This window comes from Hemitrygon akajei, unplaced genomic scaffold (assembly GCF_048418815.1).
Source record: "Hemitrygon akajei unplaced genomic scaffold, sHemAka1.3 Scf000052, whole genome shotgun sequence".
NCBI classification, from domain to species: Eukaryota; Metazoa; Chordata; class Chondrichthyes; order Myliobatiformes; family Dasyatidae; genus Hemitrygon; species Hemitrygon akajei.
Genome location: NW_027331938.1, coordinates 5,064,036 through 5,081,288, shown reverse-complemented (window position 1 = coordinate 5,081,288; position 17,253 = coordinate 5,064,036). Strand labels below are relative to the sequence as shown.

Genomic DNA, 17,253 nt, shown 5'->3' with positions numbered 1-17,253 from the left:
AAGAGCGGTGGAGACGAGGGATATCTGAGTTCAAGCCTACATTTTCCTTTTTATATTCACAGAGCCAGAGTTTATAATCTCCGACCTCCTGGCACAGGGGGAGGAATATCGACTGTACCAACTGACAAAGTTCTACAGGGACAGACTCAAACAAGCAATTGAAGAAAAGGTTGAGAGACTGGGTTTGAAGTTGAAAGAGGAGGGACATTTCAGTCGACAAGAAAATGAGGTGAGTGCAGTTCGTGTATTGTCACTGATCTGCTGGTATCAGGGGGAATAGTGATCAACATTAATCTCCTGCACGTTTTAGGAGATCGACTTGGGAATGGAGGCTTTGATCTCCGACTCGTCTCTCGCAGATCTGGTTTCAGTTTTTAAGGTGGGGAGCACTGGGAACTGCAGGTTTAGCATCACCTTTTCTTGTATCACCTGCTGTATTTATCAGTGTGAAGTAAGAGCAGTGGCTGCATATCTGGACTTCCAAAAGGCATTCAGTCTGAAACTAATTTCAAATCTTGGCTGAACCGTCGGGTAGCTTCACCTCATCTCATTAATCCAGGATGAGTATTAAACTGTCAATTGGGCCAACCGGCTTCACTGCGGTACCTGAGGGAGGGAAACCAGCTAACCACAGCTTGTCTTGGTTCAGTGAGTTCCCAAACAATGTGTGGCTGACTTGTCATAGTCACAGCAAAGTACAGTGCAGAAACAGGCCTTTTGGCCCATCTATTCCATGCCAGACTACAGAATCTACTTATTCCCATTGACCTGCACCGGGCCATGGCGCTCTATACGCTCATTACGCAAGCATCTATTCAGAATTCTCTTAACCACTTGCACTACTTGCCCTGCTAGCTAGTTTCACACTCTCACCACCCTCTGAGTAAACAGGTTTCACCTTTGTACCCTTTGAACTTTTCACCTTTCACCCTTTGGTGATAACCTCTTTTTGTAGTACCTCTTTACCTCAGTACAAAATGCCTGCTTGCATTTATCCTATCTATATCCCAATGTAATTGTCTACACTTCTATCAAATCTCCGCTCAATCTTTCATGTTCCAATGAATAAAGTCCTAATCAGTTCACTCTTTTCTTATAACTTAGGTCTTCCAGTCCAGGTAACATCCTTGTAATGTTTTTTTCTGTACACTTTCTAACTTATTTCCATCTGTCCTGCAGGTAGGTGTGCAGAACTGCACATAATATCCAAATTAGGCCACCCCAACATCTTATACAACATCATATGGTACACGATATTTTCATTTACCAAGGTTAATGTGCTAAGAAACTTTCTTTCAGAGCCGATCAACATTTGCTGCCACTTTCAATGGCTTATGTACCTGTATTCCCAGATCACTTTATTCTACCGGTCTCTCTGTAAGATCTGCCCTGATTGGTCCATCCAAAGTGCTACATCTTGCACCTGTCTGCATTAAATTGCATCGGCCCCTTTTAAGCTCATTCTCCAGTTGGTCCAGATCTCACTGGAAGCTCGTGTAGTCTTCCTCTTTGTCCACTGCACCTTCCCAATGTTGGATTCATCAACACATTTGCTGATGCTGTTAACCGTAATTTCATCCAGATCATTGATATAGATGACAAACAACAACAGGCACAGCACCGATCCCCGTGACACTGCACGAGATACAGGCGCCAAACAGAAATGCAACAGTCTATAGTGACACTCCGGATTCTTTCAAAAAAGATACTGTCTAATCCAGTTTACTATTTTATCTTGAATGCTAAGCAACTGAATCTTCTAGACCAACCTCCTATACAGGACCTTGTTAAATACCGTGCTGAAGTCCATGTGGACAATATCCACAACTGTGCCTTCATCAGCTTTCCTGGTAACTTCCTCGAAAAACTTTGAGATTGATTGGATGTGAAAATCACGCACAAAGCTGATATCTTATGACCACAAACATCAATAGTTTGGTCTAAAAGGGCAGAAGAAAGTACAAAACATAAATCTGGTGATCTAGCTGATATCTCATGATCCCAAAAATTCAACAGGTTGTCCTGAAAGGGAAGAAGATCAATAGGTTTTCCTGAAAGGGAAGGGACAAACCAAAAAAAATCTGCTAACTTGCTGAATATCTGACTAATGAGAGACAGGGACACACCATTTCAGGTCACTCTCCTTGGAGCTCACAAACAGTGATTGTCTTGTCCTAGATCTGACCTATTCAGCCATGAGTGGTGTTCGAAAACGAAGTGCGTTACACCCGTTAGTGACTCTGTTCTCTTTGGGATTCATTGGCGTTATATGTAATGAATCACACAGGCATTATCCAAAGGCATGAGGTAATCTGTAAATATGTTGCTCATCTATAAATTCATCATCTGGAGACGTCTGCTTTACTGGTTAAATTTCTTTCACAACTGTAACTCCTCAGACCTGGTAGCAGTGAAACTGAGGGACAATTTCACAGTGCAGTGGGCCATCAGGGAATGATGCTGATTTATTTCATAATTGTTGTCCATTATTCATGTTATGGAAAAGCTTTCCAATTCCCTTCTGGTAACTGTTCCAGGAGATCAATCATTCAGATCCAGGACATAGAACATAGAACATAGAATAATACAGCACAGTACAGACCCTTCAGCCCACAATGTTGTGCCGATCCTGAAACGATCTCAGAGCGATGTCCTAAGTCCAGCCATATTCAGTTACCTTAATTCCATCATAGGTGTATGTTGCTTGAAGACTATTCAATGTTTCATTCATAATTCATCAGTTAATCACGAAGCCCATGCCTGCTTTCAGGAAGTCATTACCATTTTACGGTATGCGTGCCAGGCAGTAACCATCTCCGTTATCAGATAACCACACTGACATTCCTTAATCTTCTTTTGTCTTTACACATCATAACACCATAAGGCATCAGAGCACAATTGGCCATTAGGCCCATCGATTCTGCTCCGCCATTACATCATGGGTGATTTACTACCCCTCTCAACCCCATTCTCCTGCCTTCTCCCAGTGAACTTTGCTGACCTGACTAGTCCACAAGGTACAAGCCTCTGATTTAAATACACCCAATGACCTGGTCTCCGCAGCTGTCAGTTCCAATGGATTCTACAGATTCACTGCTCCTCGGCTAAATAATCTCCTCATTTCTGTTCTAAATGGACGTCCCTCTAAACTGAGGCTGTTCCGTCTGGTAATAGACTCCCGCACTTAGAAACATCATCTCTAAGTCCTCTCAATGCCTTTCGATATTCCACAGGTTACAATTAGATTCCCCCTCATCCTTCCACACTCCAGCCAGTACAGGTGCATCCAGGATCCATTCCCATCAAAATCTGGTTTAACATCACTGGTTCTGTTCGTTTAGATTCCTCTCTGGATTTTTCACAACGCCATCACATATTTTCTCTGATCAGGGGATCAAAATATGCGAGTGCGGTCTGGCCAGTGCTTGTTCTTATATTCTGATCCTCTCGAAATGAATGCTAGCATTGTATTTGCCTTTCCAGACACAGACTCAAACTTCAAGGAATCCTGCACTAGGTCTCCAGAGACTCTTTACAACTCCGATTTCTGAATTTTCTCCCAGATTCAAAAATAGTCTACGTCTTCATTATTTCTGCTAAAGTATATGGCCACGTACCTCACTATACTACATTCCAATTGCCACTGATGTGTCCATTTTTTCATCGGTCTATGTGGGACACCTGGTCAAAGGTCCTTGGGAAGTCCAAGTAAACAACTTGCACTGACTCTCCGTTGTCGACCCAGCATGCTGTTCTCTCAAAAAATTCCAACACTTCTGTCAGGCAAGATTCCCTTCCATGGATGTTGGCCTTTTTCTTATCATGTGCGTCCAAATACCCCGAAACCTTATCCTCAATTATCGACTGTTGACATCTTCCCAAACGCTGATCAGACTAACTGGCCTATAGTTTAAAATGATCAGTCCTCCGGAACCATTACAAAATCTAGTGATTCTTGAGCGATCATTACTAATTTCTCCACAATCTCTTCAGCCTGCTCTTTCAGAAGCAATCGGGTGCATTTAGTCTGGATTTCTCTATCTTCAGAACTTTCAGCTTACCAAGTCCCTTCTCCGCAATAATTGCAAATACACTCACTTCTGCCGCGACATTCTCAAATATCTGGCACGTTCTAGTGTTTTTACAGTGAAGACTGACGCAAAATACCGACTAATACCTTGCGGCATTTCCTTGTCCCCTGAGAGTACCTCTCCACTGTCATTTTCAAGCAGCCCAATATCCACTCTCCTCTCTTTCAATCTTCATATATCAGACGGACGTTTTGTTAAGATATTTTACATTATTCTCTAGCCTGCCTTCCTATTTCATATTTTCTCTATTTACGGCTTTTTAATTGCCTTCTGTTGATTTGTAAAAACATCCCAGTCCTCCAGCTTTCTACTATATTTTGTAATATTCTGTGCCCTCTCCTTTGCTTTTATGCTGCTTTGACTACCTCGTCAGCCACAGTTGATCATCCTCCCTTTAGAATAATTCTTCATCATTGAGATCATTTGTCCCGCACCTTCTGAATTGCTCCGAGAAAAATCAGCCATCCCTGCTCTGCTATTGTCCCTGTTAGTGTCACTTCCGAATTTATTTTTGCCCAGCTGCTCTCTTATACCGAGGTAATTCATTTATTCTACTGTAGCACTCTAACTTTACCTTCTCCCTTTCAAACTGCTGGCTGAGTTCTGCTATTTTATGATCACTGCCTCTTAAGGGTTTATTTAGCTGAAGCTCCCTAATCAAATCTGGTGCAATACACAACACAGAATCCAGATCCGCCTTTCCTGTAGCGGGCTCAACCATAGGCTTCTCTCAAAAGCCATCTCATAGGCATTCTATAAATTCCCTCACTTGGGATTCAGTACTGACCTGATTTTCCAAAGCTACCTGGATATTGAAACTCCCCGTGACAATTTTAGCATTGACATTTTTCCATGTCTCTTCTCTCCCCCGTTGTAATTTGTAGCCCACATCCTGGCTACTGTTAACATGCCTGTATATAATTTCCATCAGGGTCATTTTACCTACGCAGTTTCTTAATATCCACATCGTCTAATCCGACATCACCTCTTTCTCAGGACTTTTCATTTTTAATGACAGCAGCTTCGACCCAACACTTTCACCTACCTGCGTATCCTTTCGATACAATATTTATCCTTGGATTTAAGCACCCAACTATAAACTTTTGTCAGCCAAGATTCAGTGATGCCCGCCATCCATTTGTTTTTGCTCTCTCTCTCTCCCCTCTCTTCCGTTCTTGTTGTCACATCTTGTTGATGTAATGCTGCACATTGACAGATCGAGGAAATTAATCACATTGCATCTACTGTAGGGTGTCAGAAAATCCTTATTCTTACACACTATTGATTTAGAATTTCCTTCAGTTACTGTTTCTCTGTTAATGACTGAACCCAGAGAGGATGAGGCAACAGCCCAGTGACTGCATCTGTTCTGAAGCTACCGGGGCCATGAACAGATACTTTCCTGCACATTCTCCATGTCTGTCTGTCTGCTCCACAATAAGTCCATTGTTTGCTTTTATAGAAAGTCACTGAGCTGACAGAGAAGGGAAACCGGGCAGAGAGTTCCAGACTCTTCCTCAGTTTGGTGATGGGCAAAGGCTCCCGGGCCCGGAGGGCGATGTGGGAATCCTTTGAGACATGGAGGACTGAGTTACCGAAGTTGGACAGAATACTGAGGGAAATACAGGAACTCGGTATGTTAAAAACACGCACTGAACACAAAGGCACATTGGGATAAACATTTTAGTTATTTTAATTATTTTTGCTCTGTTTTCATGGATTTTTTAAAATATTTAAACAGGTCCTGATCCACAGGAATACATGAACATCGGCCAAGGTTTATCTGAATTACCCACTCAGCTGATCGGTGAGTGATGAAATGCACAGTTCAAACCACATCTCAAGTGTTAGTCTGTGACTTGGCAAAACCTGGTAATCAAAATTCGCCGTTAAACATTCGCTGATCTCTAGAATCAAGTAACAATTCAAAACTCTCTTTGCAGCCTGAATATTCTACAATATATTTTTCTACTAATCCAGCTGTTGGTTCTGCTGAAGCCTTCACTCCAGGTCCTAACGCTCTAGGAATCCCAACACATCCTAGGCAGGCTCCTGATACACTGTATGACCCAGTCCAGGTGACTTTTCTATCTTCAGACCTTTCATCTTCCAAGCCCCTTTTCCTTTCTAATAGCACTACACGCAATTCTGTTCGCTGATGTTCTTTACCTTTTGGAATTCTGCTGGTGACTTGCCCAGAGTTTGTCTGGCATTTCCTTTTCACTCGTTACAGCAACTACAACAGCAGTTTCTAGTGGCCCGATATCGACCCTATCGCTTTTTTTCAATCTTTGTATATCTGGGGAAGGAAAAAAAGAACTTTGGTATCCTTTCTTATATTATTGACGATTTCCTTGCATTTCCTGCACATTTATGTACAACTAGGAGCATCTATAACATAGTTGCCTCCGACATGACCCTAGTCACTAGACTCTAGACACTAGAATACTACAGCACAGTACAGGCTCTTCCGCCCTGGATGTTGTGTCGACACATATATTCGTTTTAAAAGAGTACTAAACCCACAGTACCACGTGACCCTCTATTTTTCTTTCATCCATGTGTCTGTTCAAGAGGTTCTTAAATACCCTTAATGTTTTAGCCTCCACCACCATCCCTGGCAAGTTGTTCCAGGCACCCACAACCCTTTGTAAAAAACTTGCCCATGATGTCTCCGATAAACTTCCCTCGATTAAGTTTGTACATATGCCCTCTAGTGTTTGCTATTGGTGCCCTGGGAAACAGGTACTAGCAATCCACCCTATCTATGCCTCTCATAATTTTCTAGACCTCTATCAAGTGCCCTCTCATCCTTCTACGCTCCAAAGAGAAAAGTCCCAGCTCTGCTAACCTTGCTTTACATGAATTGTTCTCCAAACCAGGCAACATCCTGGGAAATCTCCTCTGCACCCTCTCCATAGCTTCCAAATCCTTCCTATAATGAGCTGACCGGAATTGAACACAATACTCTAAGTGCGGTCTCACCAGAGATTTGTAGATTTGCAACTTGGCCTCTCTACTCTTGAACTCAATCCCCATATTAATGAAGCATAGCCTCCCATAGGAGTTCTTAACTATCCTATCAACCTGTGCAGCGACCTTAAGGGATGTATGGATTTGAACCCCAAGATCCCTCTGTTCATCCACACTCTAAAGTAACCAACGATTAAACTTGTACTCAGTATTCTGGTTTGTCCTTCCAAAATGCATCACCTCACACTTATCTGGATTGAACCCTATCTGCCACTTTTCTGCCCAAATCTGCACCCTGTCTATATCCTCTTGTAACCTTCGACAACCTACAGCTCCATCCACAACTCCTCCAATCTTCATGTCATCCACAAATTTACTCACCCATTCTTCCACCTCTACATCCAGGTCATTTATAAAAATCACAAATAGCAGGGGTCCCAGGACAGATCCCTGCGGCACTCCACTAGTCACCGACCTGCAGGCAGAATACTTTCCTTCCACTACTACCCTCTGCTCTCTTCCTGTAAGCCAATTATTTATCCAAACAGCCAAGGTTCCACTTATCCCGTGCCTCATGATTTTCTGGATGAGTCTCTCGTGAGGGACCTTGTCAAATGCCTTGCTAAAATCCATGTAGACCACATTTACTACCGTACCTTCATCAATTGCTTTTTGTTACCTCTTCAAAAAACTCAATTAGTCTCGTGAGGCACGACGTTCCCGTCACAAAGCCATGTTGACTCAGACAGTAAATTCCAGGCACCCAGAACTCTGTTAAAAAACTACCCACAATTGCTGTAAATTTACCCCATCTCACCTTAATCAAATGCCCTCTGGTATCAGACAACAGTCGTATGTAAAAAAAAACCAAACAAAATGCAGGCTGTCGACCCAGACTCATATCTCTGAAACTTGTACACCTCAATCAGATCTCTATTCTAACTCCAGAATAAACAAACCAGGTTTATCAAACCTCTACTTGTAGCACATGTCACCGAATCCAGGCAACATCCTGATGAACCTGTTCTGCACCCTCTCCAATCCTTCCAAGAGCTGGACAATCAGAAGTGAACACAATACTCCAGATGCTCCTTAAAACCATAAGACCTAGTAGCAGAATTAAGCCATTCGGCTCAGTGAATTTGCTCTTCAATTCCTCTCTACCCCATTATCCAAGTAAACGTTGACTCTCTTCCTAATCAGACAGATATCGACCTGCATTTTAAATATATCCAATGAAGTGTCTTCCTCAGCCGTCTATGACAATAATTTCACAAATTCACCACTTGCCAGCCAAGAAATTTCTCCCAGTTTGTGTCCCCGGCAGCCAGGACAGTTCCCCACAGTTCTCAAGCATGTTAATATTCTGTATGAGCCTCCTATTTGGGACCTTGTCAAACACTCTACCAATATACAAGTAGACAATATCCATGTGTAACTTCATCCATCACCTTTGACACCTCCTGGAGGAACTCAATCAAGCTGGCATGACACAAACCCGACACAAAGCATTGCTACTGAACCACAAATCACCTCATACATCCTCTCCGCCCTACTCCCATGGGGCAGAACATATAAAAGGCAGAAGGTATGTACCACCAGTCTCAACGACAGCTGTATTCTGCATTTATAAGACTACTAAATGGTCACCTACTATGTTATTATTGGCTCTTAATAATAATAAGACAATTTTATATCTAAAATTATAGCATCGTACATCTCGTAACTAATAACAACTCAGGTAACAACTTAGATAACCACAATATACTCACAGGAGAGCAGACAGAATACCGTTCGGGTTTGAACAACAGATAACAGATTATCTAATTCTATTTCAAACCCTGTGGAAAGCAGAAAACGTTCAGTGTTATATTGTCTATCAAAAAAAAACACATCTGATTCTGTTCCTCGTGTGTTTAAGAGAAGTTCTAAATATATATAAAATTCATACAATATTTGTGAAATTTCTACAACTGATGAAGCATTCGCGTAAAATAATCATCCTATTAACAACCACAGAAGAACAACGACCATTATCAAAATAAATGGAGGGATTTTCCAGAGTGACTCACTCAGCCCACTATGGTTTTGTCTAGCTTTAATCCTACTCATAATTTACTGAAACAGATAAAAATCAAGTATCTAATCAGAAAAAAATATGAATTATACCTTGATACAGCTATACATTGATGATTTGAAATTATTTGCTCTTGCATCAGTAAAGCTGAAACAAATAATTCAAATAATGGAACTAATTTCCAAATATATAAGCATGAACTTTAGACTAGGAAAGTACAGAACATGATTAAACATAAAGAAAGGAGCAATAGAGCCGGTAGAATATCAAACAGAGCATCAGGATACAATGCAACAGAATATGAAATGGATATTTAGGATATCAATAAGCAAAGCAAATAGACAATAGTGTGATAAAGGAAAACCTTCCAACAAAATTTACTTCAAGGCTGAAGAAAATCTGAATTTACTGCAAGGCTGAACAAACTTTGAATTTACATCAGGGATCAAGAAAATCTGCCAAACAGAACTGAACAGTAAAAATATAACGAAGGTAGTAAACACTCACTGTGCCCATATTGACGTATAATTTTGGTAAAATACCCTGGTCTGAAACAGATCTGGAAAATATGCAAAAAGATAAGAACTTAAATAGCAATTTCTGGAAAACCCCATGTGCACTGGAGCGCACTTGGATTGATATGAACGAGGACAGTATGAGGATGATGAATAACAGATCTAAAAAATGAGACAACAGCCAGATAAAAAATTTCAGGATCAGGGTTAATATCATGGACACATGTCGTGAAAATTGTTTTTCTGCGCCAGCAGCACGATTACAGTAAAGTGTGTGCAGTGAGTCTGTATTTATGTATACAATTGTGGAAATTGTAGAACTGTATCAGCGTGAATTAATCAGTCTGATGGCCTGGTGGAAGAAGCTGTCCCGGAGCCTGTTGGTCCTGGCTTTTACGCTGCGGTACCATTTCCCGGATGATAGCAGCTGGAACAGTTTGTGCTTGGTGAGACTTGGGTCCAGAATGATCCTTCGGGCACTTTTTACCCCCTATCTCTGAAATGACCTGAATAGTAGCAAGTTCACATCTACAGATGCACTGGGCTGTCCGCACCACTCTCTGCAGAGTCCTGCGATTGAGCGAAGTACAGTTCCCATACCAGGCAGTGATGCAGCCAGTCAGGATGCACAAAATTGTGCCCCTATAGAAAATCGTTAGCATTTAGGGGCCCATCCCAAACGTCCTCAACCATCTGTTTTTCTGTTTTTCTTTTTTTTTGTTCAGACTAGAGAATATGCCAGGTAGGATGTCGGAATGCTCCTCTTGCAGGATGTGGGAAGTCAGGGAGACATCCAGTGTCCCTGACAACGATACCTGCAAGAAGTGCATCCAGCTGCAGCTCCTAACATAGCACGTTAGGGAACTGGAGCAGGAGCTGGATGACCTCCGGATCATTCGGGAGACTGAGCAGATTATAGATAGTAGCTTCCGGGAGGTAGTTACTCCTAAGAAACAGGGCACAGGTAATTGTGTTACCGTCGGGCAAGGGAAGGGGATAGGGCAGTTAATGCAGGGTTCTTCTGTGGCCATTCCCCTCTAAAATAGGTATACTAATTTGGATACTGTTGGGGGGGAGGATGACTTACCTGGGACAAGCTGCGGCAGCCAGATCTCTGGCACTGAGTCTGGTTCTGCAGTGCAGAAAGGAGGGAGGAGGAAGAGGAGAGCGGTAGTGATAGGGGACTCCATAGTCAGGTGTTCAGACAGGAGATACTGTGGTTGTGACAGAGACTCCCGGATGGTTTGTTGCCTCCCGGGTGCCATGGTCAGGGATGTCTCTGATCGCCTGCACAGCATTCTGAGGTGGGAGGGTGATCAGCCAGATGTCGTGGTACACATCGGTACCAATGACACAGGTAGAAAGAGTCAGGATGTCCTGAACAGTGAGTACAGAGAGCTTGGTAGGAAGTTGAAAAATAGGACATAGAGGGTAGTAATCTCCGGATTGCTGCCTATGCCACGTGCCAGTGAGGGTAAGAGTGCGATGCTCTGGCAGATGAACACGTGACTGAGAAACTGGTGTAGCGGGCAGGGTTTCAGATTTCTAGATCATCGGGACCTCTTCTGGGGCAGGTGGGACCTGTACAAGAGAGACGGGTTACACCTGAACTACAAGGGGATCAATATACCTGCAGGGAGGTTTGCTAGTTTTATTGGGGAGGGTTTAAACTAGATTGGCAGAGGGATGGGAACCAGAGTGCCAGAGTAGATAGTGGAACGAGGGTAAAAATAAATGATGTTGGTTGTTCATGCAAAGTCATAAATAGTAAGGTTGGATGTGGTAGTAACAATCTTCTGAGGTGTGTATATTTTAATGTGAGGAGTATTGTGGGAAAGGCAGATGAGCTGAGTGCCTGGATTGACACGTGGAATTATGACATCATAGCCATTACTGAAACTTGGCAACAGGAGGGGCAGGACTGGCAGCTCAGTGTTCCAGGGTTCCAATGTTTCAGACGTGATAGAGACAGAGGGATGAAGGGTGGGTGGTGGCTTTGCTAGTCAGGGAAAATGTTACAGCAGTGCTTCGGCAGGACAGATTAGATGGCTTGTCTACTGAGGCCATATGGGTGGAGCTGAGAAACAGGAAGGTATGACCACATTAGTAGGGTTGTATTATAGACTACCCAATAGTCAGCGAGAATTGGAGGAGCAAATCTGCAAAGAGATAACAGACAACTGCAGGAGACAGAAATTTGTGATTGCAGAGGTTTTTAATTTCCCACACATTGATTGGGACTCCCATACTGTTAAACGTCTAGTTTGTAAAATGTGTTCAGGAAAGTTTTCGAAATCAATATATAGCTGTACCAACTCGGGAGAATGCAATATTAGATCTCCTATTAGGAAATGAGTTAGGGCAGGTGATGGAACAGTGTGTAGGGTAACACTTTTGTTCCAGTGATCATAACATCATTAGTTTCAACTTAATCATGGATAAAGATAGATCTGGTCCTCGGGTTGACGTTCTAAACCTGGAAAGGGCCAAGTTTGAAGAAATGAGAAGAGATCTAAAAATCGTAGATTGGGGCAGGTTGTTCTCTGGCAAGGATGTGATTGGTAAGTGGAAGACCTTCAAAGGAGAAATTTTGAGAGTGCAGAGTTTGTATGTTCCTGTCAGGGTTAAAGGCAAAATGAATAAGAATAAGGAGCCTTGGCTATCGAGGGATATTGGAACTCTGATAAAGAAGAAGAGAGAGATGTATAACATGTACAGGCAACAAGGAGGAAATAAGATGCTTGAGGAGTATAAAAAAGAGTAAGAAAATACTTAATAAATAAATCAGGATTGCTAAAGAAGACATGAGGTTGCCTTGGCAGTCAGGGTAAAGGATAATCCTAACAGCTTCTACAGGTATGTTAAGAGCAAAAGGATAGTAAGGGATAAAATTGATCCTCTTGAATATCAGAGTGGTCGGCTGTGTATGGAACCAGATGAAATGGGAGAGATATTAAATGGATTTTTTGCATCTTTATTTAATGAGGAAACTGGAATGGAGTCTAAGGAAACAAGGCAAACATGTAGGGAGGTCATGGAACTTATACAGATTAAAGAGAAGGAGGTGCTTGCTGTCTTGAGGCAAATCAGAGCAGATAATTCCCTAGGATCTGACAGGGTATTCCCTTGGACCTTGAAGGAGACTAATGTTGAAATTGCAGTGGCACTGGCAGAAATATTTAAAATGTCGATATCCATGCGTCAGGTGCCAAGTGATTGGAGGATAGCTCATGTAGTTCCGTTATTTAAAAAAGGCTCAAGAAGTAATCCGGGAAAGTATAGGCCGGTAAATTTGACATCGGTAGTAGGTAAATTATTGGAAGGAATACTAAGAGATAGGATCTCCAGGTATTTGGATAGACAGTGACTTATTAGAAACAGTCAGCATGGCTTTGCACGTGGTAGGTCATGTTTAACCAATCTATTAGAGTTAATCGAGGACGTTACCAGGAAAGTGGATGAAGGGAAGGCAGTGGATGTTGTCTACATGGACTTCAGTAAGGCCTTTGGCAAGGTCCCGCATGGGAGGTTAGTTAGGAAGATTCAGTCGCTAGGTATACATGGAGAGGCAGTAAATTGGATTAGACATTGGCTCAATGGAAGAAGCCAGAGAGTGGCAGTGGAGGACTGCTACTCTGAGTGGAGGCCTGTGACTAGTCGTGTGCCACGGGGATCAGTGCTGGGTCCATTTTTATTTGTCATCTATATCAATGATCTGGATGAGAATGTGGCAAATTGGATCAGCAAATTTGCTGATGATACAAAGATTGGAGGTGTAGTGGACAGTGAGGAAGGTTTTCAAAGCTTGCACAGGGATTTGGACCAGTTGGAGGAATGGGCTGAAAAACAGCAGATGGAGTTTAATGTGGACAAGTGTGAGGTATTGCACTTCGGAAGGTCAAACCAAGTTAGAACATACAAGGTACATGGTAGGACACTGAGGAGGGGAGTAGAACAGAGGGATCTGGGAGTACAGATACATAATTCCCTAAAAGTGGCATTACAAGTAGATAGGGTCGGAAAAAGAGCTCTTGGTACATTGGCCTTTATAAATCAAAGTATTGAGTATAAGAGTTGGAATGTAATGGTGAGGTTGTATAAGACATTGGTGAGACTGAATTTGGAGTATTGTGTGCAGTTTTGGTCACCTAATTACAGGAAGGATATTAATAAGGTTGAAAGAGTGCAGAGAAGGTTTACAAAGATGTTGCCGGGACTTGAGGAACTGAGTTACAGGGAAAGTTTGAATAGGTTAGGACTTTATTCCCTGGCATGTAGGAGAATGAGAGGTGATTTGATAGAGGTGTATAAAATGATGATGGGTATAGATAGAGGGAATACAAGCAGGCTTTTTCAACTGAGGCTAGGGGAGAAAAAAAAACAGACGTCATGGGTTAAGGGTGAAGGGGGAAAAGTTTAAAGGGAACATTGGGGAAGGTGCTTCTTCACACAGAGAGTGGGGGGAGTGTGGAATCAGCTGCCAGATGAAGTGGTGAATGCGGGCTCACTTTTGACATTTAAGAAAAACTTGGACAGGTATATGGATGAGAGGTGTATGGAGGGATATTGGCCAGATGCAGGTCAGTGTGACTGGGCAGAAAAATGGTCCGGCACAGCCAAGAAGGGCCAAAAGGCCTGTTTCTGTGCTGTAATGTTCTACGGTTCCATGGTTCTGTCTGAGGTGAAAGAGGTGCTGTTGTGCCCTTTTCACCACACAATTGATGTGTACAGACCATGTCACGTCCTCAGTGATGTGAATGCCGAGGAACTTAAAGCTGTTCACTTTCTCAACCCCAGATCCATTGATGTCAATAGGGGTTAGCCCGTCTCCATTCCTCTTGTCTTTGCAACATTGCATCCAGCTCCTTTGTTTTTGCGACATTGAGGGAGAAGTTGTTTTCTTGACGCCACTGTGTCAGGGTGGTGACTTCTTCTGTGTCGGCTGCCTCGTTATTATTTGAGATTTGGCCAATAAATATAGTATCCTCAGCAAATTTAATCAGCAGATTGGAGCTGTGGGTAGCGACACAGTCATGTGCATACAGAGAGTAAAGGAGGGAGCTTAGGACGCAGCCCTGAGGGGCTCCTGTGATGAGGGTCAGAGGGGCAGAGGTGAGGGAGCCCACTCTTACCACTTGCTGGTGATCTGACAGGAAATCCAGGACCCAGCTGCACAAGGCAGGGTGAAGGCCGAGGTCTCTGAGCTTCTTGTCAAGCCTGGAGGGAATGATGGTATTGAATGCTGAACTGTAGTCTAATAACATCATTCTCACATAAGCATCCCTCTTCTCCATATGTTTAAAGAGGCATGCAGAACAGTGGCTATTGTGTCATCTGTTGATCGGGTGTGTCATCTGCTGATCGGTTGTGTCATCTGTTGATGGGTTGTGTCAGTAGGTGAATTGTAGGGGGTCCAGTGTGGGTGGTAACAAGCTGCAGATGCAGTCCTTGACCAGTCTCTCAAAGCATTTGCTTATTATTGAGGTGAGTGCGACAGGACGCCAGACGTTCAGGCATGTTGCCTTAGTTGTTTTAGGTACAGGAACAATGGTGGATGATTTGAAGCAGGAGGGAACTCTACACTGGGAGAGGGTGAGATTAAAAATATCCGTAAATACACCTGCCAGTTGTGCCTCGCGCATCCTGAGTACCCGCCCTGGGACGCCGTCCGGTCCCGCAGGCTTGTGACTGTCCACTCGTTGGAAACACTTGCGAACTTCAGCCTCAGAGATGACCAATGTGCAGGTCGCTTTGTCGGCTCTCCTCGGGGTCTCAGTGTTGGCGATATCGAACCGAGCGTAAAGAGACTTAGATCCTCTGGGAGACAGGCAGCGATGTTGGCAGCACCACTGCACTTAGCTCTGAAGTCTGCATTGGGGTGCAGAGCTTGCCATAAGCTGTGTGTGTTGTTGGTGGAGAGCTGTGCCTGAATACGATCTCTGTATTGTGGTTTCGCTGCCTGGATGACTTTGCACAGATCGGAGCTGAATTTCTTGAGCTCCTGCTGATCACCGGCAATGTAAGCAGTCGGTCACACGGCAAGTGCTGTTCACACGGAACTGTTGATACAAATTTTGTGGTTTGGGAAGTACTGACCGATTTCTGAAGGAAATCATCTCCCCTCTGTAACAATAACACACAACTGGGGGATGTTGTTATTCCACAGCTGTGATAATAACAGCTGGGAACTCCCTTGGCAGCCGGAAAGGTTTACACAGCAGCACCAGGTACTCCAGATCCGGGGAACAAAAGGGTTTGAGGGCATGGACATTCCGGGGTTCCACCAAGCATTAATGATCATGAAACATACCCTAAATCCTGTTCTCTTCCCAAATTTTGTGTGTGTGTGTGTGTGTGTGTGTGTGTGTGTGTGTGTGTGTGTGTGTGTGTGTGTGTGTGTGTGTGTGTGTGTCTGTAGTGGGGGGTGGGGGGTGGTGGTGGTACTGGATGACGACACAATTGTTGGTGACGGTAGGGGCCAATTCTGGATCTGTGGACTCGGAAGCAGTTGGGACAGAGGGACAGCTGGGATGCAGGCGCTTGAGCAGTTGGATCCTTCTTGCATCCCCTCTTCTTTTCAGCAGTCGCTCTTCTGGGTTCTTCAAAATTCTTGGCTTTTCCGTGGATCAGCGGCTGCCACTCGTTGACCTCCATATTTACCTGAGAGAGCCTCTGCTTAATTTGGTCCTTGTACCTCCTGCGCGGGGCACCATGATCTCTCTTGCCCTGAGAGAGTTCTCCGTAGAGTACTGCTTTCGGTAACCTGGAGTTATCCATGCGAGACATGTGGCCTGTCAGACGGTGGATCTGGCTGAGCAGCAAAGTGGCTTCAGGGCCTGGAAGTTGAACATATATAGCTGTGCATGTCTGTGTGATTATATGAAATATTAAACTAAATAAGTAGTGCAGAAATAGAAATTTAAAAAGAGATTAGTGAGGCAGTATCGATGAGTTCAATGTCCATTCGGAAACTACATGGTAGAGGAGAAGTTGCTCCTGAATCGTTGAGTGTGCGCCTTACTCCGTTCCTCGTGAACCAGACGGTGATGCAGCCAGTTACAATGCTGCAAGTTACATCTGTAGAAATATTCAAGTGATGTTGGAAACTCCTGATGAAATATAGCCACTGTTGTGCCTTCTCTGTAGTTGCATCGATATATTGGGTCCAGGTTAGATACTCGGAGATACTGACAGCCAGGAATATAGAATTGCTCACTCTTTCCACATCAGATCCCTCTGTGAGGACTGGTGTGTCGTGCTCCCTCATCTCACCTTTTCTGAAATCCACAATTAGCTCTATTGACATAGATGTCGACAAGGAAGCATCCAGCCCCTGGCTCAGAGTTGGAGACTTCTTCCGAGAAACAGAAGGGATCATTGTAGCAATACAGGACAAGGTTGTTGACACATGTAGTTATCAATAATACAGAATAAACGACTAATAGGTCCAAGACGATATATGCTGAAAATTATAAGTGTAACTACAAACAATCTGACTTTACAAGATCCTGCAGTAGTTCAACTGAATCTCATGACTTGCACAAGCACAATAAAATGGCGGACAACATTCACAAAAACATTGCTTAAACTCCAACTG

The 17,253-nt window shown here is 43.4% G+C and overlaps 1 protein-coding gene across 1 annotated transcript in view; it reads left to right on the top strand.

Annotated features, from left to right (window-relative positions):
• LOC140721207 (uncharacterized) overlaps nucleotides 1–10,386 on the top strand; it is a 135,271-nt gene extending 124,885 nt beyond the window's left edge. Inside the window, exons 5-7 of the mRNA XM_073036064.1 lie at nucleotides 5,554–5,725; nucleotides 5,833–5,898; nucleotides 10,382–10,386. Of these exons, the coding sequence (XP_072892165.1) occupies nucleotides 5,554–5,725; nucleotides 5,833–5,898; nucleotides 10,382–10,386 (243 nt within the window). The remainder of the gene's footprint in view (nucleotides 1–5,553; nucleotides 5,726–5,832; nucleotides 5,899–10,381) is intronic.
• Nucleotides 10,387–17,253: the final 6,867 nt, after the last annotated feature.